Source organism: Podarcis cretensis (genome assembly GCF_951804945.1).
Source record: "Podarcis cretensis genome assembly, chromosome: 15".
Classification (NCBI taxonomy): domain Eukaryota; kingdom Metazoa; phylum Chordata; class Lepidosauria; order Squamata; family Lacertidae; genus Podarcis; species Podarcis cretensis.
In genome coordinates this window covers 18,260,506-18,286,437 of record NC_137185.1, presented here as the reverse complement: position 1 = coordinate 18,286,437, position 25,932 = coordinate 18,260,506, and the positions used below count along the sequence as shown (strand labels likewise).

The window sequence follows — 25,932 nt, the reverse complement described above, 5'->3', positions numbered from 1 at the left end:
CTATCTGTAACTAGAAAAATAAAAGACTTCCTTTATCCTGTAAATGGCCTCCTTATTTACTTCTTGTTTTTTATATGTGATTATTACAATTTTTCCTAGTTATGACTTTTTTTAAAAAAGCAAAGTCTCCTGTAGAAATTACCGTAATCGAAACAAGTCCAGGTATATATTTTGGGGCACTGTTTGGTAAATTATTTTCTGCATTTCCCCCATTTTTTTGGAAATTCTTGTCTGGGTTGTCCCCTAATTGTCTCTGTTAATCTTGTATTTTAAATCCATTGGTTCAGATCCCACCCTCTGGAGCAACAGAAAACAAGCTTGCTCCCTCTTTTGTGTGACAGATATTTGAAGATGTCTATCATGTCACCTCTGTGTCTTCTCTTCTGGCAGTCTGCACTCAGTTCAATAGGTCACAAGATATTCAGATCTGATGCAGAAAAAAACCACAGAAGTCAAAATAGAGTAGAGCTGTTATTCTAGGTTAACTGACTGCATCCAAATATGTGCTGTACTGATGAGAGCCCACAGCTCCCAGACAATCAAATGCCGGGCTGCTTCTTCCCATTTAACAGTGCGTGCATCTAAAAGTGTAACTGATTGATGAAACAAAAGCGTGTTGAAAGGACAATGCATTAAGGCCGCAATTATGTGTTTGCAGACACATTGTAGCACATGACAAAATGAGTGGTAGCCTTCTGCTTTGTGCAAACTCAGCAGCACACCTGGGTTAGTGGCCTACAGTTTAGCCTGGGGAGAGGAAGCATGCAGTATTTGGTGGGAGGGGAGCAGATCTCCTACCCCTGGGATGGGAAAAAGTGCTTAGAGCTGGGTGTGAACCTCTGAGAGGTGAGCTGGGCCAAAAGACAGATTGGAAATGTTTGGCAAGACTGTTCTGTTTTTGCAGCAAAACAGTCTCCCACACATTAGGCCTGGGACTGAGGTTTAATAGACAACCCCGGAGCGTCCAGCCAATATTGATATAGCATTATATTGCACACACTTGTTCGGCACAGGGTTCATTCCAGATTAATAAGCCTCGTGCTGAGTGTCCCTGTTGGAAGTGCGTAGGCAGAGCCCTAGCTTGGGTTGGAGGAAAGCTTGCCTCTCCAGTATTGCAAAGCAACAGACCACAAGAGGTTGCTCAAAGTTTACACATCTGGAATAAACCTGGCTCTCAGCATGTTTGCAACCCAAATACCAAGGATGTACACTTATGGGCCAGGCCAATGGTTTTACAGTTCATTCCTTTTTCTGAACAGCCTGTAAACACAGCAACCACACAACCCTCCAACTTTCGGAGCGGGCTGAGGATCATTAGGGCTGCTCCAGCTGCTCACGCCCATAGAACATCTTGGATGTCTGAAAATGAGAGCAGGCCTTTGCACAGACAGAAGGCTTCAGTGAGTGGTCCCTGGATGACTCTGCTGTGAATGTAAGGTTGGTCCAGTGTCACCTGGTGCCTGTTGGACTGGTGGGGTGGAAGGCTGGAGGCCCAACAGTAGGTGGCGCCAGAGCCAATGACAGGCAAAACCCACAAATTCTAGTTTTGTCCCCATCCTCCTTGCTGTTCCCTACAATGAAAACCATGAAGTTAAGGAGGAAGAAGAAGCTAGCAGGCAGGCAGGGCCACCTGCTGGGCTGGTTCTAAAAAAGAAGGCAAACAGGTGGCAGCGGGCTGGGGCATGGGGGCAGCACCCTACCATACCGCCCAACATTTGAAGACCCAAAACTGGTACAAACATCTTCCAAGGTGTGCTTCCGTGTGAGTCATGTGACTTGAGCGTCACTCTCGCCCCCCCCAAAAAACCACTTTTTCAGGGCAAGAGCACAGAGCAAGAGTGTGCGAGATCACAACACCCAAAATAGCCACGAAAAATTGGATGTGCCACTTTTACCAGGGCACTTAGCACACGTGCCCCACATGCCCTAATGGACCAGCCTTAACTGGGTTTGCCAGAGGTGATCAAGGAATGTGCAGCAGTACTACAACCAGAACACACATTTCCTGTATTTTAGGATGAGGATTGGCAGCTGACAGCCCTGGGGCTTAATCTGTTCCATGCCCTAGCATAGACACCTCTGATCTAAAGGTGAATCCCTTATTTTGGACATCAGAATAACAAGAATGTGGAGAAAGGTGGTCCAGTAACCATTGTATAACTGGTTCTTTAAACCAGATTTTGACAAGATCCTTCATCAAAGGCTCCTGAGTAACTTAGCAGACAGGGATAAGAGGATGAGTTCTCCTAAAGATTCCTGTCTAGTTAAACAACAGGAAGCAGAGAATAGGAGTAAACAAGTCTTGAAATAGAAGGAAGTAAGGAGTGGGGTCTGTGTTGGTTATTGGTGCTTTTTAACTTGTTCATTTGGAATAAAGTGTGAGCCATGAGACAGCCAGATTTGTGGATGACACCCAATTATTCAAGATGGTGAAAGCCTAAACAGACTGTGAACTTTCCAGACTGGATAAATAGGCAAAAAAAATACAAGTGGTAAGAGATGCACATTGGGACAATAATAACAACAATCCTGATTTCGCAACACTGATGGGGTTTGAACTGCTAGGGAATATGCAAGGCAACTGGTGACATTTTGACTCGGCAGGACTGCAATTTTTAACCTTGTTGTTTTGATCGCAATAGGACTTGTGCAACATTTATTTAGGGAAGTGTGCTGTTACATATGCACAGAATGTCTTTGTCTCCTGGCTCAACAAAATATATTTTTCTTTGCACATCTATGGGCAGGTGAAGAACTTCCATATAAGAGAATCCAATAAAGATTTTCACGAAAAGATTGACTCCATACCTCTTATTTTTAAATTAAGCCATACCATGTGACCTAAGTTTTTGAATTCATGTTCCACCTACACATCCATTGCATTAAAACTAAGCCTACAAAAACGCACAATGTCAGGGACATTTGCTCCTAGTTGGATGCAGTTTTCTTCCCCTCCCCCCCCAAAAAAAATCAATTTAATACTTCCTTATCCAAAACATTATTTTCTCTAAACTGACAAAAAAGTATTCCAACCAACAGACCAAAAAAAAGTAGAAGTTTATAAAACAGTGCACAGTGTGGAGATATATGGAAATAACTTTTTTCCTCTTGCTTTCACAATGAGAAGGGGTAGTCCGGTAGAGGACTCCCAGGGGGGGGGCATGGCCTTGTCCGAAGCCTGGAGAGGTAGGGCCTCCGGCACGCCCCTGAGCGGTGACACCCGTGGGACCCTAGTTGGCGTACTTCAACAGGACTCCTGCGGTGTGTTCAACCCTTCCCGGTCACCATGCCGGGTAGTCGATAGAAGCCAATGCCTAAGGCCAATACCTTCAATTCCGTAATCAATAAAGTTGTGGCCTTTCACGCCCATTAACCTTAAAGCAACGTGTCCGTGTCTTCATTTCAACTGGGGGAGGAAACTTGCCACGCAATGCAAAAACTCTGGGCTCATCTGATACACTCACACAGTGGCAGGAGATAGCAGGCAGGAAAAAAAGCACTTCTGTGCACATTGCCGTATTTTTCGCTCTATAAGATGCACCAGACCACCAGACACACCTAGTTTTTGGAGGAGGAAAACAAGGGAAAAAAATATTCTGAATCTCAGAAGCCAGAACAGCAAGAGGGATCGCTGCGCAGTGAAAGCAGCAATCCCTCTTGCTGTTCTGGCTTCTGGGATAGCTGCGCAGCCTGCATTCGCTCCATAAGACACACACACATTTCCCCTTACTATTTAGGAGGGAAAAGGTGAGTCTTATAGAGCAAAAAATACGGTACATAATTCAGTTACAGCGGGAGTGGGGAATTGCATCCAGCCAGTCAGATCCATAACTGGTCTGGGGGCCATTTTTGACAGGTGGGCATCTGCAGGTAGGTCTGGGAGGGACCCCTGTTGAAGAGCCACTGCTGGTCAGTATATGCTGCACCATGGTCTGGCTTGGGATAAGGCAGCTTCCTATGTTGACCATGAAACTGACTGCCTAAGAAGGAGGTGCTTTGCAGGGGGGTTGGACTTTGGGTCCCTTCTAACTGTACAATTCTCCAAGGTGGGCTCTCCTTCGCTGGAGGAATTTTTCATCAATGTTGGGTGGTCATTCTGCAGGGATGCTGTCATTCCAAGATTCCTGGGATGATCTCCGAGGACACTTCCCAGCTCTGATAATCTGTGTCCTTTACACTTGCACACTTTAGCCTAGGCAGGGCAAAGGGAGAAGCATCCACTTTGCTGCGTTAACAGTGCAAACGTTTGACAGTTTTCATCCCTTTTGCGTTTCAACGTTCGGCTTTGTTGCGGAAGCTGAACCAGTGGTGAATGAGGGGGCAGTAGCCAAGGGCCACGATAACTGGAAGACTCTTCCAAAGCATGTGGCTGTGCCCACCAGGAAGGAGGAGGTTAAAGAGCCCTTTTGCTTGTCTCTCCTGAGTGTGAGTCACTGGGCTAAGCAGGTGTTGCTATGGTCCTCTTCATTTCAAAGACCCTCTTAAAAATTAGTTGCAGTTGTAAGTCGAGGGATCCCACCAGGATTTCCGTTTTTAAAGGAACATCAAACCACATTCTACTAAACTGGAATAAAACAAGAGTGCCCCCTGGTGTTTACTTAAATATAAGTTTATTGATTAATTTCTTCTTCTTCTTCTTATTGTTATGACCCACCTTTCCTGCAAGGAGCTCAAGGTGACTTACCCAGTTCTCTCCCGGCAACAAGGCTGCAAGGTGGGTTAGGCTGAGGCAGTGTGGACCAAGCCCATGAGCTTGAGGACTGGGTGGGGATTTGAGCCCTGGTCTCTCCCAAGTCTTAGCCCAACCCCATAACCACTGCACTACACTGGCTCTGTTAATTGTGCAATTGAGGCTGAACCTCTATGCACACTCATTTAAGGAGTCAGCACCATCAAACACAGCGGGTCTTACTTCAACAGAGACTTGCATAGGTTGTCCTACGAGTTGCTTTAAGGTCACATCTCTGTATCTGCAGCAAAGCAAGTGAGAGCAAGGAGAAACACCCCAGCTGTTACAACTGGGGAGAGTGCTGCGTTGCATATCTGCAATTCAGCTCACCATGAGAAATTAAAATTCTGGGTGTTTGCATGCCATTCTCCTACCCCCTGCCCCATTCCTAGCAAAATGTCCATCTTTGTGGCAGATTGGGTCCCTGGAGAGCTGCTACTCCATCAGTTAGAGCCAGAGCACACTACCTGTTGCAGTGGGGTGGGGGGCCATGTTCTGCTCTTCCATTATATTTTATATTTTATATTTTATATTTTATATTTTATATTTTATATTTTATATTTTATATTTTATATTTTATATTTTATATATTTTATATATTTTATATATTTTATATATTTTATATATTTTATATTTTATATTTTATATTTTATATTTTAACAAAACTTAGATGCTGCTTGATTGTAGTAAAACCTCTAAGCAGCTTACAAGAAATACTACAATTATCAACAAAGCAGTTAAAAACAATAAAGATAGTAAGATAATTCAGATTAACAGTATATATATATATATATATATATATATATATATATATATATATATATATATAAAGAATCAGATCAACATCTGCATGTTTGGATACACTCACCAAAGCAAAAAATGTATTAAGCGGGCACTGAAAAAACAACGGCAAAGGCGCCTGCCTCATGTTAATAGGCAGGGAGTTCCAAAGTGTAGGTGCTGCCACACTAAAAGGCTGATTTCTTACAATTGTGAAGCAAACCTTACATGGCCCCCATAACACCATCAGTTTTGCAGATCAGCTGTGGGCCCATGTGCTGCACCTACATTTCACAACAAAACAGAGAGACAACACTGACATCTGGTGGTGGCTTTATGAAAGGGCAACAACACATGGGCTCTGTTATCAACGGGCGAAGTTGTTTAAACATTAAAAAAAAATTGTAACAGTCACTGGACAGGGAAGGGATTAAGTTAAGGTCTTAAAAATCTGGGTGTTTTAGGAACTGTCTTGCCAGAACATTTGGCAGGCTTCTGTGACAGGGGAGAGCTGTTCTGTTCCTACTGACATTTGCATTCCAGGCTGAGAGTGCCATCAATACAGGAACAGCCAACTTCCTGCGACTGGGGATTTCAGACATCTGTGTGCATGTTCAATGTATCTCGGCCGCTTTGCGAGTGCAGGTCCTGGATGACTTTGTGCACCTGGAAGGAAAAGAGCTCACATGGTAATAAGCTAATGAGACTCTAAGCCAGCTAGTTTGGACTCATTTGAGAAAGAGGTGAATATAAGGAGAGACCCACAGTGGAGCAGGCCAAATACACATCTAGTCCACTGTTTTTGCAGTGGCTGCTCAGATGCCTCCAGGAAGTCCACAAAGAGGATCTCAGTGCAATAGTGTTATCCCATCAGTAACCTCCAACAACGTATACAGAGGCATATTGCTTCTGGTATTGATGATAATATAGCCATCATGCATCCTCCCTGAAGGGGGCGCGGGTGGCGCTGTGGGTTAAACCACAGAGCCTAGGATTTGCTGATCAGAAGGTCAGCGGTTTGAATCCTCGCGACGGGGTGAGCTCCCGTTGCTCAGTCCCTGCTCCTGCCAACCTAGCAGTTCGAAAGCACATAAAAGTGCAAGTAGATAAATAGGAACCGCTCCGGCAGGAAGGTAAACGGTGTTTCTGTGTGTTGCTCTGGTTCACCAGAAGCGGCTTAGTCATGCTGGCCACATGACCCGGAAGCTGTACGCCCGCTCTCTAGGACATTAAATCAATATGAGCGCCGCAACCCCAGAGTCGGTCACGACTGGACCTAATGGTCAGGGGTCCCTATACCTATCCTCCCTGAATTTGGCTAATCCCCATTTATTGCTGTCCAAAATGGCAGCTGTCATTCAACTTTGTGCCAGCAAAATCCATAGTTTAGCTGTGCGGTACATGAAGAAGTATTTCTTTTTGTCTGTCCTGAATCTCCCACTGTTCAGTGTCCTTGGTGAATAAGGCAATGTCTATGGGGAGAAAGCCCATCTGGCCTGAAGGTTTCTTGTTCTCAATTCCACTCTATGGGGATACGGCACATCTTCTCATCTACTGCTACACGGGGGTTGTTTTCATTTCCCAGTGCTACAAAACTTCTTTTTTAAATAATAATAAGAAGAAGCTATTTGAATTTGATTTTTAATGGTCTTATATTTTTAAGTTCTGCATTAACAGAAATAACTTAGTGACAATTACTAACAGTAATTTGGAGTACATGGAAGACCTTTACAAATAATAAAAACATGAGTTCCAACATCAAAGGAGTACATTTTGGGCAAAATGCAGATATTGTCATTCTCAAGTGTATTACTTTTCTATTTTGTTTTTGCAAAAAGGTTTGTAGAATGTACCGGTACTTTGTACACAGGGCTCAGTAGAAAGCAACCAGAATGTTATCACAAAGACCCTGCAAGCTGATGTCTTAATGAGAGCTTCCTGTGCAACTATGTTTTCATATTGAAATGCAATGGCCTAATGTCTGGTTCCCAAGTTACATTAGGGTATGATTTTTTGCGTGAGGGAGGCAGCTGGTGTGCTGGCAGATAGCAGCTGTCAGAAGCATCAACTTTTAGCATGGGTTGTTTGTTTGTTCAGAGACTCATATCATTCAATATGTCAAAGTTGACATTTGCGAGAACCTGGCCACCTTGCTTCTTGCTTCCATGGGTGTGGGTGCAGGAGAATGGCACCAATGTGTGCAAAATCCCATTGCAGAAAAATGTGGGAACTAACCTCAGAAGCAACGTTCAGTGTAGCATAGATTAACCCAAGGATGGTTGTGCTGCATTCTACAAAATGCAAAGCAGTGAATCAATGCGCACAGGGCACTTTGTGTGAATCACTCCCTGTGATTTCAGGAGCATAACAGGGATAGGATATTTGAAAGAGCAGGAAGGACAGTGTGGTGTAGTGGTTAAGAGCAGTGAACTCGTAATCTGGTGAACCAGGTTCGAGTCCCTGCTCCTCCACCTGCAGCTGCTGGGTGACCTTGGGCTAGTCACACTTCTCTGAAGTCTCTCAGCCCCACTCACCTCTTGGAGTGTTTGTTGTGGGGGAGGAAGGAAAAGGAGAATGTTGGCCACTTTGAGACTCCTTCGGGTAGTGATAAAACGGGATATCAAATCCAAACCCTTCTTCTTCCAGAAGGGGCAAGTCAATTCGCCCTTCCAGTTCAGCTTATCTCAACAAGGATCTGCAGGGGAAAGGCGAAACGAGTGGTTTTCTGAACACAGTGGGGAAACCATGAGTTCTTCAGGGTTAGACTTAAATTAACTTACATTAGCTAGGACCCTTTTAAAATATGATCTCTAATGATGACAGGTGAAAGTAGACTAGACCCAACCCTTACATCCTTGGAACTTTTCCCATTCACGTCTTCTGCTCTTCTGATTAAAGGAGATCCTGGAAAGGTGGAAATCTTGATTGCCTGGGATGCCTTAACATAATTCTTCCAAACTTGCTTTAATAAGCCCTTGGAAGGCTGGCTGAAGCTATGAGAAATTCCAGGTTTCCTTTTATTCAACCAGGAACACTTAATGAAAACCAGGACGACCTAGAATCAACAACTACCAAAAAGTGTCTTTCTTCTAAGGTCAAAGGTAAAGGTAAAGGGAAGGCATGGGAATGAAGTGTGTCTCATTCCAAAGTATTGTCTTTGGACTATTACAGGCAGCATTCTGTACTTGGTGATGCTTTCAAGAGCCAACAAACTTATTTACTCACTTGCAAATAGTCCGGTGGCTGCAGAATCTGTACAGGCAAATCTCTGCCTTGACAAGTTACAGCAATATCATTGCTGCTGTTACAGCAGGGAAAAGGGCTCAGTCCAGCAGGCAGAGGCTTCCCATCTGGTGCTTAGGACAATCCTCAGTCCCAAGGACCTCTCCCTTCTTAATGTACTTCTACCATATCTTTCTGCAAAAGGTGGTGCAGACAAAGGAGTCTGAAAGAGGTTCTGGTAGAACCCTTTGCCTTGCAGATAAGTGAGTATTGTTGACCCTTCAGCACTTGCAAAGTTCATGATACAGCTCCACTGAAAATGAGTGGCCATCTAGAAACTGATGGTGCTGTCCCAAAGGAAAGCTGTTTCTATTCTACCTAAGAGTTTTGCAGAGAGGCTAGTGTTCCTCAAGAGAAAGTTCCCCCATTTCTGCCATAAGAAGAGGCCAGTTCACTGTAGTAGAAGGAAAAGCTCTGCCACCTTGCTAGATCTATGATCCTTACATTTAGGGTGCTTGGGTTACAATTCCAGACTGCCATGCTGGAACCACAATGGCCATGCTCAGTTCCACCTCCACTGCTGGAGGCAGGATTCTTTCGAATATCAGTTGCTGGAAATTGCAAGCAAAAGGCATCTGGCACCCTGGTCTCCTTCAAGTGGAATGGTGGGATATAAGGCAAACATGCCCTCAATGGCAACATCACCATTAGGTTGGTCACTGTGAGAATGCTGGACTAGATGGGCCATTGTCTTGATCCACCAGGCTCTTCCCATGTCCATATGTGCTTAAGAAGAGGTTACAAGGAGCACAGCATTCCCTGCTGTGGAATTCCACACCTAAGACCTCTGCCGAGTAGCTGCTTTGGGTTTTAGGGAGACAGGAAAGGTAACAAATCCCGTAGCTGTGCTAGGTTGCTTTGACACTCGCCCATTTATCTGGAACCGCCATGCTTGCTCCATTCTTATTTTACAGACAATGCCCAATTGTTAGGTTTCCTCATTGCAGGTTCCACCCATTTTATTTCCTGTTCAGAATGTCTGGGGCAGTGTGGGGTGTAATGAATTGGTGCCTGGACTAGTAAGCTTACGTTTCTGGTGGAGGGGTTGGGGTGGGCTCTAATTGCTGGCTTCCTTGCATAAGTTAAAACTGTCTCCTCCCAGAGCAGATGCTGACTTAACTAAGGGGAAATTCATCACTAACCTCCAGCAAATCCAAACAGGGAGTGATAGCGCAGCCAGAACCTGCAAAAGGGAAACTTGCAATTAACATTGCAGGGGGCTTAGAGGTAAGTTTTATGACTGCCTTCAAAGGAGACCGGGGCAGTTTTATGTTTTCGACTGAGACTGAATTCTATGTAAAAACTGTAGGAGGATCCTGGCTGTAGGGAAGGGTACTGCTGAACTGCATAGCACTATATTAAATGCTGTGTGGAACTTCTGTTTTAATTCAATCCCAGGCATCTGCAGGTAGGATTGGGAGACACCTCTGCCTGAAATCCTGGGCAGCCACTTCCAGTCAGTGTAGACGATGCTAAGCTGGATGGACCAAAAGTCTGACTAAAGTATAAGACAGCTTCCTATGCTCCTTTGTTAAGGACAAGTCCCTTCACTTTACAAACTGAACATCTGATAGGACTGAGTAAGGACCTTTGCTGCCCTATGAACAGCAATCAGAATTTCCACAAATCCTCTTGTTAAAAACACCAGCAGAGGGCCTCTTTCCTTGGCATCATCAGACCACAAACCAGCTTCAGGACTGGTTCTCTCTAACTTCTGCTGGTTCAGCTCCCAGGTCAATCCTCCTGGCCCTCTCCCCTCATAAATGGTTCTTCACTAAGCGATCTGCTCCTGATTCAGCCCCGAGCTCCTGCTCTGTCCATTCAGATCTTCTGCCCGTCTCCAATCTTATTCTCTTTCCCTGTACCAAAAAACCATCTCTGGCCATGGACCAGTTTTTCTCTGCAACAGTTTATGCTCGGCTGCTGACCGTCACACCCCATGGATCTTATCCTGCCATCACTTATTGCATCACTGGAGCCTCTGCCGACAGCATATTTAATATGGGACTGTTTAGAACACGCATCAGCAAATGCTCATCACGCTTCATTTCTTTACAGTCAAAAGAATCACACTTTATAAAAAGAAATTCGGTAATAAGAAACTTTGCCCACCCCCCCCAACCCCTGGAAAAGATGCAGTTATTTAGAGACACAGCTAGTGTGTGTCTGAGTAGAAGGAGGTGGCTTTTCAACAGAGCCAAGCAGATGTAAATAATCCCCCTCAAACGGACGCACAGATATTTGTCCAGAGTAAACAGCCTTTAAACACTGACCCTCGTCCTCAATCATTTACCATAAAGCTGATTTCCCAGGTTCCCGGGAGGAAGGTATCTGGAACCTCAAAACACTGCTTACATTATCCTTTCAAATAGTTTGAGGATTAAAGCTTTCGAACAGCACGTTTTAAGGGGGAGGAAAGGGGATTCCTCTGTGGCGCTTTGAGAAAAAGGAAATTACTCTGATCCCTGATAACCTACAACTCCCCTAAGAACTAATGGGGCAACTGTGGGTCCCTTTCCACCATGCAAAATACATCACTTTTGGTGTGTGGGACTTGGACGAGGCTTGGCAGAATTCCATTGTGGAAGTTACTTCCAGTGTGCATGGCATATGGACCTTTTAAAAAGATTTCTCCTTTCCCCACAATTAGCTGTTCCTTATTCAAAGATTTTTCTCCATTATCAATTGGTTCCTTTTGGTCAAGCACAATGGGATTTCCAGAATCTAGACCAATCATGGTGAGTGTAATGCATCATATGTCCTCTACAGTTAAGAAGAGATACCAGCTCAAATGTTTCCAAACTGTCTGCATCCATACATATAAGCCTGCCCAGTTTAAGCTGGGCCTCAGAGGCCCTTGTTCTCTGTTTGTGCTGCTGTCATGATCTATTATATCGACAGTTATCACAGACAGGGACTTTTTAGTGATGGCCCCACATCATTAGACTTCTCTCCCCTAGGGAATAATAGGCACGGCCCCATCAATATTGGCTTTTAAAAGAACCCTGTACTTGGCTAAGGTGCTAATTCTTGAACTTTCTTTGTTGTTGCTGCTCATTAATTAGAGGATAGTTTAGAAAGTTTGTTTTATGCGATTTTTATAAACAAGTTCATTGTAAACTGCCTTGAGGGGCCTATGCATGGGGAAGTTCAGAAAGTTTTTTTTTGGGGGGGGGGGTTGAAGAATATTTACTAAAATGAAATGAAGGGATGGAGGGTTATACACATGACTATTTCATTCTGCCCAGAGCTGAAGTGTTTGGAATGTGGAGAGCTATGTAGAGAAGCAAAAGTCCACTGAATGAAATGAAAGGCCACTCTTGGTGTTCTGCAGTGTCATGATGTATACAGGAAGCGAGGCTGCTTAAAATAAAGCGTATCCAGCAGCTACATCAGCAATACACCAGAATAAAAAATGGATACTTTTGTGCAGTGGGTGGTTTGTGAGTAATAAAAGGTATGCTGTAAATAAAGACAGTCATAAGACAAAAAATGGTTTATGTTTGGGGTGCTTGCTTTTTGTTTTTAAAAAACCAAATAAGCACAAAATCCATTCTCTATGTTTCCTTTTATTTTTATTTTTCCTTTCCAAGTTTATCACGTACTTGGAGAAGGGGGACGGAGCTGAATTCCGATTAAAACATTCCTTTTTTAAAAAAAGGAAAGAAAACATGACCAGCTATACTTGTGTGGAAGAACTGAATGCATTGCTTTTCTAATTTTCCAAATGGCCCTGTTAATGCTTTCAATTAGGAAACCTCCCTATGCTTCCTTCTGTATTCTCTGAAGAACATTCTCAGATGAAACGCCCAACTCCCTGGCACAATGATAAGATTCCTGATTTTAGATAGCAGCAGCTCCTTTAGGGATGATGAAGATCTCGTTTGGGAGGACCCAGATGTATGCTAGCATCTGATAAAATGGAGTTTTATCTATTTAGTATTTGGAACTTTTTCCCATGGCAGACTTATTCCCCCTCCCCAGGAGCCCCCGAAAAAGGAAGGAACAAGTGGAAGTCCTCCTCTTCTTCTTTCACCCCGTACAGTGCAGAATTAATGCAAATGATGACCAATCTCTTGGATTGCAGCCTTTAAAAAGTAAATTTTAAAAAGAATGTCTGATTGCCAAAGGGTGATCAAAATCCTGGAAAGAGTTAACACAAAGAGAATAAGAAGGGGGGGGGCATGTTTGAGTTGACACTTAAACAAGAGAGGCGTGTCCTCCTAGCTCCTGATTGGCTTCAAGTTCTATCCAAAAACCTCCCCTCCCCCCCCCCTTTTCATTCCTCCTCCTCCTCTTGCTCTCTAGGTCCCAGGGGAGAATGTGGAATAGTGAGAGAGATCAAAAATAAACCTCTTATGTCAAAGCAAGGGGGGAAGAAAAGTATAAATACCGAGGACTCTGCAGCCAGATTTGGTGCTTCAAAGGCTTGGGAAGAAGCAGCCCAGGGAGAGAGCGCAGCAGCCTAGGGAGAGAGCTAGAGAGCTTCTTAGGAAGGGAAGGGAGGGAAACTCAGAGAGGCAGAGAGAAAGAGAGAAATCAGGATTCCAACACCCACCCAGTCCCAGCCTCTTTCAACTCGACACACTTTTTTCCAAGTGGACAGCCCGCTTTGTTGCTGCATCTTTTGCCCGGAAAGGTGCAAGAGCTACTTTGGAAGCTGGTAACAGAAGGAACCCCACAAAGCAACCTTTGGGGAGAAAAAGGATTTTCCCGCCCGCTCCCCCCCCCTCAATTCTCCCTCTACGCTGGGCAAGTTGCTGCTAACTAAACCTGGCATTAAAACCCCAAATTTGTTCACTCTCTCCTATCAATTTCAAGCCACAAGTTTTTCCCTGGGGATCGTGGCTTGCCAATTTGCAGCATACACAGCTGGGGACTTTGCTGTTTCTTCAACCGAGCCTGCTCTTCCCATCCCGTCACTGGCTCCCTGATAGCATCAATGCCCCTTTCTCTGCAAGCACCGCAGCCCTCGGCTGGCAGGCTGGCCGCTGCCCGCACGCTCTTCTTCCCTCTGCTGCTGGTCTTGCGACTGCTTGGCAATGCCTGGGCACTGCCCACCCAGGACAGCGACTCCCAGGGGGTGGTGCCAGTCTGGATGGTCCCTCCGGGAAGCGAAGGGCAGGTTTCCTTCTCCATCCGTGCCTTCAGGAAGGAGTTTGTCCTGCAGTTGAAGCCAGATGCCAGCTTCTTGGCACCTGGGCTGAAGATCCAGCACGTGGGTAGGAAGGAGCTCCTTGCTAAGGAGGACGTGGGGCTCCGGAGCTGCTTCTACTCGGGGACTGTGAACTCCCAGCCAGACTCCCTGGTGGCTGTCAGCCTGTGCCAGGGCATCCGTGGCTCCTTCTTGGTGGATGGAGACAAATATGTCATCCACCCACAAGGTCATGAGAATGGAGATCCTCTGCTGCAGGCCCACCAGCTCCAGAAGAGGGGGTGGGCAAAAGAAGCTGGAGAGGACATCCCAGAAGAGGAATCCCGGGTAGCAGAGTCCAACAGCACCAGCAGAACCAAGAGGTTCATCTCAGAAGCCCGCTATGTGGAGACCCTGCTGGTGGCTGATGCCTCCATGCTCCAGTTCTATGGGGAAGACCTGACGGTAAGCAGTGCTTCAACTCTCCTTCTCTTCCTTTTAGATGCTCAGAGCAGGTGCAGGTTGGGCGGTGCATGCCAATAGTGGGAATCTTTGAGCTGTGGGTGGGGTGGTAGATCTGGGGTGATGCAGTCAGGGGCAGGTTATGGTAAAAGCATGAGCCTTGAGCAGTACTTCTCCAAATCTCGCTTGCCTTCAACTTCTGGCTGCGTAGACACCATACATTTAATGCACATTAACTTCTGGTTGCGTTCACACAACACATACAAAGCACATTTAAAGCACACACATACCCTAAGAATCTTGAGAACTGTAGTTCACCCCACACAGCTACAATCCCCAGCAAACTACCCTTCCCAGAATTCTTATGGGGTGTGCATGATGTGCTTTAAATGTGTGGTTTGTTCATTGCTGTCTTTCAGCCTCCTGTCTGTAATTTTATGGGGTAAGGGCCATAATAATTCTGATCCACTTTGCAGGGCTACTTACTGGGAAGAACACTTGTGAAGCACTGTGAACACTTTAAGGCACATGATAGCAAAAATGATCATAGTGGAAAACATCTGGGGGAATGATGCTCCATGCTGGGGTGTGCAAGGGGTCGTTGTGGGACAACGCACTTCTTTGAGACTGCTAAAGAAGGGCAGACTTGTTAACAAGGAACTTCCACTAAACAGCATCTCTGGGTAGAGTTATCCCCTGCTCACCACCCCACACCCATAACACACAATTAACACATCCCTCGCAATGTGATGTCATCACGTTCTGCATTTCCCCGCCCCAGCTTCACATCATCGAATATTGCACAGTGTGATGAAGTCATATATCTGATGGATGTTCCTAGATGTTATGGGTTTGGGGTAGGGAACTCGACACCCAGATGACATTTCTGGCAGCTGCCTGAGTCTGCAGTAACATGTAGTTGCACCTTGTCTGGTGGAGATGAAACGTCTGTATTTTAACTCATTGTTTTCTTTGTACCTGGTAAAGTGCGCTGCAGAACTTGAAAGCTTGAAAAATTATTTTTCAAAGCATAATTTTGCCCAGAGAGAGGCAAAATTGAACTACATATTTTGTGGGTTTTTAAAAAAAAATATTGTGGGAAACAAGCACAGCATATTTTGCCTATGCTCAGGTGATGACATGAGAACTGTAAAGCAATTTGATATTACAGCCGTTAAGCTAATCTGTGTTCCTCATTATTGTAAGGTCTGCCTCTTTGGTATACTAATTTGGTACCTGATACTACCTTTTGGAGACTAATGGGGGGGGGGTTGGGGCTTTGTTTAGTAGGAGAAGGGGAAGAGGCACAGTCTCTATTAGTAGCCACATAAGATTAGTAAAAGTTCTAGAAGTCATGTTTTGATGGGAGCCTCCCTCTCTCTTGGGCTGCATCCCCACACCCACCCCCAAGCCGTGGTTGAAGAGAACCACTTGAACCAGGAGACCCACAGGTTTCACAAGTACCATTTACATCAGTAAATTTATGTTCACCGTGTGAAAGTCTTACTCAGCTTTGTTAGCTCTAAAAGGGAAGTTTCTATCCTGGAACTTGTGTGCAAGGAAAATCCTAACTTCTGCTAGGACAGCGGCTTTCACAGTGGTGAAATTAAGCAGAAATTATATGAAGGACATTCTATTAAAATGAGAGGGGAACAGAGGTGCATGGGCCATTACAAGTGGTTCTGCTAACAGAGTATTTGTGGGGGCGCATGTTCATCATCAGTCCCTGCATTTCTAGTGGGGAAGTTACAGTATTTTATCTGAGGTGCTAATAGCAGGAATGGGCTCAGTACAAGTCAGGTTTATTCGGGAGACCTCTTTCTTTCAGCACATAGCAGGTGGAACTTCAGAAATGTTAAATGAGAATATTTATTACGCAGTAAGATGTATGAAACGTTTCCATGATAGGCAGGATGCATGTGGAATCGCACTTTGGTCTCTTCCAGACTTTTGCTCTTTTGGGGTGGGATTCAACCACATGCCAGCAAACTCAGATTGCACAAATAAAGCTGGTTATTGCTCTGTGCAACAAACCACCCTCCCCACTCAAATCAGACGTTTTGTGATGAGGGAAATGATTGGGAAACGCACCCTTGGAAAGCAAGGGATAATAGTTGCTTGGCACAGGTCGATATACCCTTCCAACAAACAAATCTGAATGTGTGCTCAATGAACAGCTGGCAGAAATGACATGGAACTGCTGAACTAAGGAAACCTCGGCTCTTGGGGCAGGAAGAGAGAAAAGTTTGTAACAGAGACTTTGCTTCCTATGGTGTCCACACACACACACAATATACATACAAGTGTAACTTTCCTTTTATCCCACTTTTGCTCTCAATCAAACAGATTTTGCAGATTTTTTAAGCAATGCAAAAACTTTCCAGCTCTATTTACCTGACGTGAAAATCGGATGGCTGTACGTATGCCACAAGCAGCTATCACTTTTTCAAAACGATTTCAATTCTGTGGGAATAAAAATAACACTCTAGTCCTTTGTCTCGAGAAAGACTGGAGCTGAGTCAATTACATCCATCATCTCCCTATAGAAAAGATTTATTTCAAGCCTTTGGCTTAACCCTTTAATCCTTATCCCCAATTGCAAAGAAGGCTATGTACACAGAACTGCATTTTCTTCAGTCGTCCTGCTGCTCTTGCTTCTTCACCTTCTCCCTCCTTTTCCCTCTGCTGTGTTCTCCATTACTGGAGTTAAAATTGCAGGATCCTTAAGGGTAGGGACCTATATTATTATTATTATTATTATTATTATTACTACTACTACTACTACTACTACTACTTTTTACTCATGTAATCGCTTTACCCCCTATGTGCCTACTCGACAGTTTCAATCTGTAGAACTGGCAGTCTTACGCACAATACCCATTCCAAACATTTCAGAAATTCTTCCTTTAGCTTGCCATAACTTGCACTTTGGAACTCCCTGCCTATTGATATCAGGCAGACACTTCTACTATTTTTCCTTTGTTTGTGTGCCTGCTTAACACATTTTTTATTAGGCCTATCGAGATGTGTATATGTTGCTGTGCTTTTAATCAGTTTTTAGTTAACTGCTGGTTTAATTTTTTTTACGTTTTACTTATTTTATCTGTTTTCATTGCTTATTTTAATATTTTTTGTCAACCACTGGGAGGTTTCGTGGCAAACGAAAGCAGTATATTAATTTTGTAAAGTAAGTAAGTAAATAAATATATAAAATTGCCATGTCGCTTTGAAAAATGGTAGACGTTGGATGGTGCTATACGAATACATAATGCTTCAGTAGACATCTCACTAGGCTGAACTCTGGCTCAGACGATAGACTCCCTGCTACAGTGCCAAACCTCTGTAATACTAATAACCCCCTTATATCCAGACGTCATGCGGATCTGGGAATCTCGCCAACAGCAGTAGAATGTCTAAACTGGGTAAAATATGAATCGTAAATCTGTACAGTATTCAAGAAATACTATTTTGGATTTCCCAAAATAGGAAGACATTGAGCGACAATTGTTGTTTTTCCCTAGAAGTGATTTATTTTGGATAGTTGTTTGTCTGTTTGCTATGCCTTTAGACACTTCTTAAGATATTGTAACCATATTTGGATGATGACTGCTGAGAACAAGCATCAGGTTTTTGTCTCTGTTTGGGTACAGTTGTTTGCCATTTTGAATCAAGATGGCGGGCTGAACCTTTCAAAGCTGCACTGATTTAAACTTCTGGTTTCGAAACTGCACTTGTTTTTGTTTTGTTTCTTAGAATCCCTGAGCAGGGCTGGGCACAAGTGTGCTGATTTCTTAAATTTCTTAACAGTATTGCCTTCATAGCTGTCAACTTTTCCCTTTGCTTGTGAGGAATTCTATTCGGAATAAAGGAATTTCCCTTATAAAAAGAGGAACGTTGACAGCTATGATTGCCTTTCAGAGCAGCATACATCAGGTCCCATGCAGCCACACATCCAAGCAGTGGCCAAACCCATGTGCTTCACAGTATTCCTAGCCTGGGATTCTGACCTCAAAGCAACAAATGGGAATAGTATGTCCATCTGGAAGCTCCCCCCACCCTTACAGTCCTTCACAGTCCATGCATAGTCATAGGAATCCTCTGCACACTGGGAATTTTGGATCTTGCTCAGGTGTGTTTCCCCCTGTTGGACCTTAAAGACTTGGGATGATGTTAGAGACAGCCTTGGGGCAGATCTACATCACACTCTTAAAGACACACATTTAAAACACATGACTTCCCCCCAATGAACCCTGGGAACTATAGTTTGTTAAGGGTGCTGGGAATTGTAGCCCTGTGAGGTTGGAATAGCAGCTCCCAGGTTTCTTTGGAGGAAGTCATGTGTTTTAGATGTGCATTGGATCTTGGGCACCTAGGGCGGCATGCCCAGGGGTGCAGAGAACCATCCATAGGAGCAGGGTGAACCACCCATAGGGACAGCATGGCCTGTGCCTTCCCTATGGGCACCACATGCCCTGTCCCTATGGGTGCCACGCAACATCCATTGGGACGGTACAGAGCGTGGGGTGCCCTTAGGGAGGGACTGGGCATGCTGTGGGGCCTCAGCCACCCTACAGATGGGAGAGTGTTAAGTTGTGGGTGAACATATCAGACTACACAGCGATTCTTCAAACAGCTCTTATTTATTCACAGGCCAGAACTGAGCTGAAGGGTTCAGCCAGCCTGCTGAACTTTCTGTAACTATCCAATCACTGAACGTCACTTTCAATCCCTTATTTGCATATGTGGACTTGAGTGAAAACTATCTACAGTATCCCCCTGCTGGCCCAGGGTGAGAACTTCAGTACATAACAGGGGGAGGCAGCCAGTAGACAGTGTGGAGCCTGCAGGTGCCAACACACATGGCTCATGCGCACTGCAGGCCCCGTGGTGAGTGCCGCTGGCCATTTTGTCACCCCTCCATCAGGGTGGCACCCAGGGCGTACTGCACCCCCCCCTTCCTACACCCCTGCACTGGATGTGCTTTAACTTAATAGTGTGGATTGGTTAGGCATTTGCAACAGGTGCTGGGTACCTGTCCCCAGTCTTGCTCCCTCTACCACCGAACTGACACTCAAAAACTGTGCTAAGCAGCTGACCTATGGAGTGCAGGTCTGCAGGGCCTGATGCTCTCCAGATGCCTGGGACTATTATTCTCATCAGCCGCTGCTGGGTGGCATCTGGAAAGCATCAGGTCAGGGAAGGCTGTTCCAGGCTACAGATGTCTAATGGAGAATGCTTATCTCTCTCTCAAACTACAATTTCCAAAATTGCTTTGTGGAGAAGTCATGACAGATGAGAATGCAATGCTGTGTAGATCCCCATCAGGCTGTGGAGGGCTAGCCTACAATAGCTAGGTAAAGGTAAAGGGACCCCTGACCATTAGGTCCAGTCGTGACCGACTCTGGGGTTGCATCGCTCATCTTGCTTTATTGGCTGAGGGAGCCAGCGTACAGCTTCCGGGTCATGTGGCCAGCATGACTAAGCCGCTTCTGGCGAACCAGAGCAGCGCACGGAAATGTCGTTTACCTTCCCACCGGAGCAGTACCCATTTATCTACTTGCACTTTGATGTGCTTTCAAACTGCTAGGTTGGCAGGAACAGGGACCGAGCAATGGGAGCTCACCCTGTTGCGGGTATTCGAACCGCCAACCTTCTGATCGGCAAGTCCTAGGCTCTGTGGTTTAACCTGCAGTGCCACCCACGTCTCAGCCTACAATAGTTACAGAGCTCTATTTCCCAGACTTCCATGAAGGGAATCCATGATAGCTAAGCTCATTTAAAGCTAAGCAGGAATAGCCAATGCTGTGCCCTTCAGATGCTGGGCTCTATCTCTCATCAGCCCCAGCCGACATGGCCGGTGGTCAGGGATGAGGGGAGCTGAAATGCAGCAAACATCTGAAAGGCTCCAAGTTGGCTTCCCCTAGTCTATAGTGTTCAATGAAAGCCCTTTACCATCTTCCTCACATTTCAGAAAGCCTACATTAGCAGCAGTACATCGTTCCAATCTCCTGTGGAAGACTAACCAAACAAAAGCATCCATGTATATCACTTGCCCACAGCTGTTTCTGAAGGCACTGGTGGTGGGGTTAGATGGAGGGGAAATACGTGTGTGTCGGTCTGGTCTGCCTGAAAAGGTACACACATGTCGCAGAAACATTGAGTCAGAAGGGTCCATGTTTACTTGGCTTCCTTACAATCCTTGCAGGCGCATTTTCATCACTAAACATTAAAAGGTCAGGCGCGTCCTTTGCAAGTTGTTTTCCGACATTAATTGTGGTAGAGGAGGCCCCCGAAATAGATTCACACAGATGGACAAAGAGGGAGTGGCTTCTGTTTTACCTCCCAAACAAGCATCACAAGATACTGTATTTTTTTGCTCTATAAGACTCACTTTTCCCCTCCTAAAAAGTAAGGGGAAATGTGTGTGCATCCTATGGAGCGAATGCAGGCTGTGCAGCTATCCCAGAAGCCAGAACAGCAAGAGGGATCGCTGCTTTCGCTGCGCAGCGATCCCTCTTGCTGTTCTGGCTTCTGGGATTCAGAATATTTTTTTTCTTGTTTTCCTCCTCCAAAAACTAGGTGCATCTTATGGTCTGGTGCATCTTATAGAGCGAAAAATATGGTGTCTTCCTGCTCTGTATCGTTGCCTAGGCTGCTCTGTCCCCTGCTCTGGATGGAGTGAGTCATACGCTAGCTACACTCAGAGAGGACCCAATAATCCATTGCACAAAGGGAAAACGTATCTTTGTCATTGCCCCCACTTTGGCTTCTGGCCCTGCCCACCACTGACATGTGGCTCCCAGAGGGGTCAAGCTGCTTAGACAGATAATGGGGAGGGGCACAATCTGCAAGGCTCAGCTCAGGCTGCATCTGGATTCTGACTACATCCTTGGAAGAAACCCAAAGGATAAGCAAAATGAGGGTCTAGTTCCATTTGGTCAGGGGTGGGGAACCTTTTCCGAACCACTCCCTCCTGGGCAACCTTCTGCCATCATCAAGGTGCCAGGAGTGGGCGGAACAATGGATATACATTTCACCTTTGTGCAGTAGGCTGCTTTCTACACACACCCCTCTCTGTCCCAATCTGGCAAGAAAGAGGCATCATCAGAGTTCAAGGACAGCGGCAGAAACACTCCAGGAAGGAAACGGAAGGAAGAAACAGGGGAAGAGAGTGTGACCTGAGGAGAGTCCCAAGGGCCAAACAGAGAAGTCAGGGGGCACATTTTGCCCCTAGGTCTCAAGTTCTGCAATTCTGATTTAGGTATTTGCCCTTCTCTCTTCCAAAGCACCTGACTAGATGTTTGCTCTCATGCAAAGCAGCTTGAACTGTGTTTGGTATCTGCTTGGAGCCGTAAGCCTGAGGAGTTAATATGCAGATTCTGAAACGTATCTCCACACAAAAGCTGTAGGGCTCTTTCCAAGTCTGCAACACACACACACACACACACACACACACACACACACACACACACAGTGGACTGCAGGATTCTTCTCCACTTCCTCCTCTACCTTCTATGTAATGCTAAACAGCTGCCACAGTCCTCCTCTAGAGCAAACATTGGCAAAACAACTGCTGATTATGAAGCACTCTGGTATGAAAAACGCGCCACACAAGTGAACATTGTTATTCTGGAGGCGATGGCTGAGGACCCAGCGTGAGTAGCTTCCAAGGGCTGGGAGGAAAGCAGGCCAGCCCTGGAATAGTATTATGGTTATCAGGTTGTCAAACAATTGCTCATGTCCCACGCTGAAAAGAAACAGGTGACGTTGCTTCAGAATTCATTGTGAAATGTCCCCTGTGTGTCAGTGTTTCCTAAGACTTTGATGGAGGACACACACTCCTTCCCCCAACTCCCATAAAAATTGAACCTCTCAAAAAGGATACTCAAAAAGGGGGCAGGAAAGGGGAAACTGAGATTATCAAGGGGGCTGCAGTGTCTGGCCTATGAAGAGAGGCTACAGTAATTGGGACATTTTAGTTCAGAAAAAGAAAGGTAAGAAGCAGGTGATGTAATCAATCTAGTAGAATTATGCATGTGCATTAGAGAGCTTTTTCTCATTCTGCCATAATACCAGAACTCAGAATCACCCAGTGAGATTGATAGGTGGAAGAGATATGTTCAATGAGGAGGTACGTCCAACTAAACACAATTATGGAACTCCCTGCCATCCATTAGTTTGAAAAAGTGATCAGACAAATTCATAGAAGGCGAGTCTGGCAGCTCTAGTCAGCCCCAAGGGGTAAACCAGTTGTTGGAAGTGGGGATACCGCTTTCCATTTTTACTTGTGGGTTTCCCAGAGACATCTGGTTGGCCATTGTGGGGAAAAGATGCTGGATGTAGACAGACCTTTGATTTGATGCATCAAGGTGCTGCATAAGGTCTAATGATGCATGCCTCATTCTTACCCCAAAACGGCATACGAGTAAGGGCTCATCCAGACTTCCTTTTGCACTGTGCTTTCCAGACACAGTTCGGTGCCTGACGCATGCATATACACACACAGCACACAGCCCCATCTGGGGCTACCTAATATTGTTTCGAGTGACTGAATACACCGGTCTCCTCCTAGTGGGACAGAATTGCCCGCTCCCAACAAATGGCAGGAGGCAAATCCCAAGCAATGGATAGTGCAGAGATAAATCAGGCAGCCGCCCTGTGGGGAAGAGGGTTGTACTTTTTTACGCCATACTAGCAACTGGAGGGCATCCAGCTTACAAATAGCTGGTCTACATATTTTAAATGGACAGAGTCAGGGACTCCAGGATTCTGCTTGTGGCAGGAAACATGATCTAGAGGAAGGATGCCTAAGTGGAGGGTCAGGACAGAATCCCCAAATGAGTTATGGGGAGCAGCTTCTGTATGTGGCTCACGGGATATGGCAAAGGTCCACTGGACCATGTTGCATACAATGCAGATAGGCAAATAAGGGTAGAGTCCAGATTTAGGTCAGGGAGAATGATGGACAGGTATGCCCCAGTTTCTGAAGACTCACTGGTGATTTCCAGCGAGATTTTTTGAGGAACCAGGGAACCATCGTTGCAGCAAAAAGTTTTGGAACTGGTCCTCCTCTCGCCTGCTCAGCGGGAGATTTTTGCCAAGATATGCTTCCCATTTTGTGCCTCCCTTTATTCCTGCTGTAATAAGATAGCTTTAAATTCCCTTCTAGGACTCTGGGCCAAGCTCAGGCACTGCAGAAGGAAAACACGTAACATTCTCCCAACACTTTTTTAAAAAAATGAAATCCAATCGCAGGGGACAGACACCGGAAATGGAAAAGCAGCCATAGGGATGGATGCTACTTTCCTCCCACAAGTGGGGAATTGGCTTATGAGGAGGTCTATGTTTGAGCCGAAATACTACAAGATGGAATGAGGGCTCAATCCATACTGTTGTTTGACACCTGAGACGTGTTTTAAGGACCCACCCTATACCTGTCACCTGTTTTAACTGTTTTTAATTCTAAATTTTAAATTGCTAAAAGCCATGGTGAAGGGCAGGTGTTAAATTTAATTATTTGATTGCTTTCCTCCCCCACAAACAAAGTCTCAAAGTGACACACAGAAAAGAAGATTTATATGAGACTACTGAAGCAAATTAGAATCAATTAAGTTTTTGTTCTAGTGATGTATGGAAGTGAGAGCTGGACCATAAAGAAGGCTGATCGCCGAAGAATTGATGCTTTTGAATTATGGTGCTGGAGGAGACTCTTGAGAGTCCCATGGACTGCAAGAAGATCAAACGCATCCATTCTTAAGGAAATTAGGCCTGAGTGCTCACTGGAAGGACAGATAGTGAAGCTGAGGCTCCAATACTTTGGCCACCTCATGAGAAGAGAAGACTCCCTGGAAAAGACCCTGATGTTGGGAAAGATGGAGGGCACAAGGAGAAGGGGACGACAGAAGACGAGATGGTTGGACAGTGTTCTCGAAGCTACAAACATGAGTCTGTCCAAACTGCGGGAGGCAGTAGAAGACAGGAGTGCCTGGCGTGCTCTGGTCCATGGGGTCACGAAGAGTCGGACACGACTAAACGACTAAACAACAACAAAGTTACTCAGTGATTGCAGACAAGCCACTCTCCCTTGGTCTTACTCCTCTTGCCCTAATCTGCAACCTGAGAGATAACAATGCTGACATATTCTACAGGGTTGTTGTTTGGATTACAACTGGGCATTGGCCACAATCATGGCATACATTTAAAGCACTGTGATACCAAATCAAAACAAAATTACAAAAAAAAGACCAATTATCAAAACTAAATGCAGCAAATGCTCCTAGAAATCCATTACTTTCCTGCAATTGAACTTTGAACATATCAAAGAGTGTGACTTTGGACCTTGCTAAATCTTACCTTTTCTCCCTCCACTTCTTTCTTCCTAGTAACTTGTCATGGAAAGCTGATCCAGTGCTTCCAGGCACTTGCCCAGGGTTCAGCTTCCTTGGAATAAGGGACAGTGGGGACTTAGGGTAAATGGCTTATTTACACATATATACAACCTGAGCCAAAGATGGAGGGGCTCACAGCATCAACACCCTAGAAGGTTCAGTATTGCTTCTTCCATAGCTACAGCCTTGGCTTCAAGCAGAAATCAAGCATTACTCTCCTTCTCAGGCTTCTGCCTGCAGTCTGCTTAGAGCCCAGCTCTCTCTCACACACTGGCTATTGACCTTCTCACTACCAGCCAAGAGGGGGAAAGGGCCCACCCAGAAGCTTTCTAGCTTTCTTATGCTAGCAACTCACACGCAGGGGTCATCATGGCCTTTGCCTGGCTCCTTCAATAATGATTTAAACCCTTTTGATTTTAACCTTTGCAGGATCCAGGAATTAGAAGGGACTTGGGCATTGTACAGCCTAATCTACAGCCCAAACTCACGACAATGGAAATCTATCTTATACCATGTAAGACCAGTGGTCCATCTAACTCAGCACTATCTACACCAGGGGTTGTCGACCTGGTCCCTACCACCCACTAGTGGGCGTTTCAGGATTCTAGGTGGGCAGCAGGGAGTTCTAGGGCACAAGCTGAATCCTCCTTCCATTGAGCACTGGTGGGCAGTAAGGAAATTTTACCATCCAGAAAGATGCATTAGTGGGCGGAAGGTATAAAAAGTTTGACTATCCCTGGTCTACACTGACTATCAGTGGCGCTCCAGGACTTATGACAAGGAGTCTCTCTCCCAGTCCTAGCTGAAGAAGCCAAGGACTGAACCTGGGACCTTTTGCATGCAAAGCTACAGCCCCTCAGTGCAGGTCTGAAATGGTTGAAGTTGTAAAGATGAAATGAGAAGGTGAAAGAATGCAGGAGAGAAAGGGAGAAGGGATTTGTTTTAAGAGGTAAGACAAAGAGGTGGAGAAAGATCTTGGGGAAATGAAATGTGGGTGCAGTCCCAATGGGGGAGAAGGGAAGGAGGAAGCCAAGGAGTGGGGTGATTCAGCCCCTCTCCAGCTATCCAATGCCCAAACACTGCCTGCAGCATCCTTTGACTGCCACTTGGCTTTGTGCAAGGAAATTCCTGGCTCGCACTTTAAACCGCCAACGGAG

At 45.3% G+C, this 25,932-nt stretch overlaps 1 protein-coding gene and 2 long non-coding RNA genes across 3 annotated transcripts in view; 2 read left to right on the top strand and 1 right to left on the bottom strand.

Annotated features, from left to right (window-relative positions):
- LOC307203680 overlaps window positions 1-25,932 on the top strand; it is a 398,536-nt gene that overhangs the window by 92,528 nt on the left and 280,076 nt on the right. The gene's annotated exons all lie outside the window — the stretch shown is intronic.
- On the bottom strand, window positions 5,826-24,514 carry LOC307203681. The gene is made up of 3 exons (XR_013833330.1): window positions 24,444-24,514; window positions 16,787-16,850; window positions 5,826-6,175 (listed from the first exon to the last, which is right to left on the bottom strand). It is a non-coding gene; the product is annotated as an uncharacterized lncRNA (long non-coding RNA).
- Window positions 13,199-25,932, top strand: part of ADAMTS8 (ADAM metallopeptidase with thrombospondin type 1 motif 8) — a 42,067-nt gene continuing 29,333 nt past the window's right edge. The window contains exon 1 of the mRNA XM_079954511.1: window positions 13,199-14,390. Within this exon, the coding sequence (XP_079810637.1) occupies window positions 13,734-14,390 (657 nt within the window). The 5' untranslated portion in view covers window positions 13,199-13,733. The remainder of the gene's footprint in view (window positions 14,391-25,932) is intronic.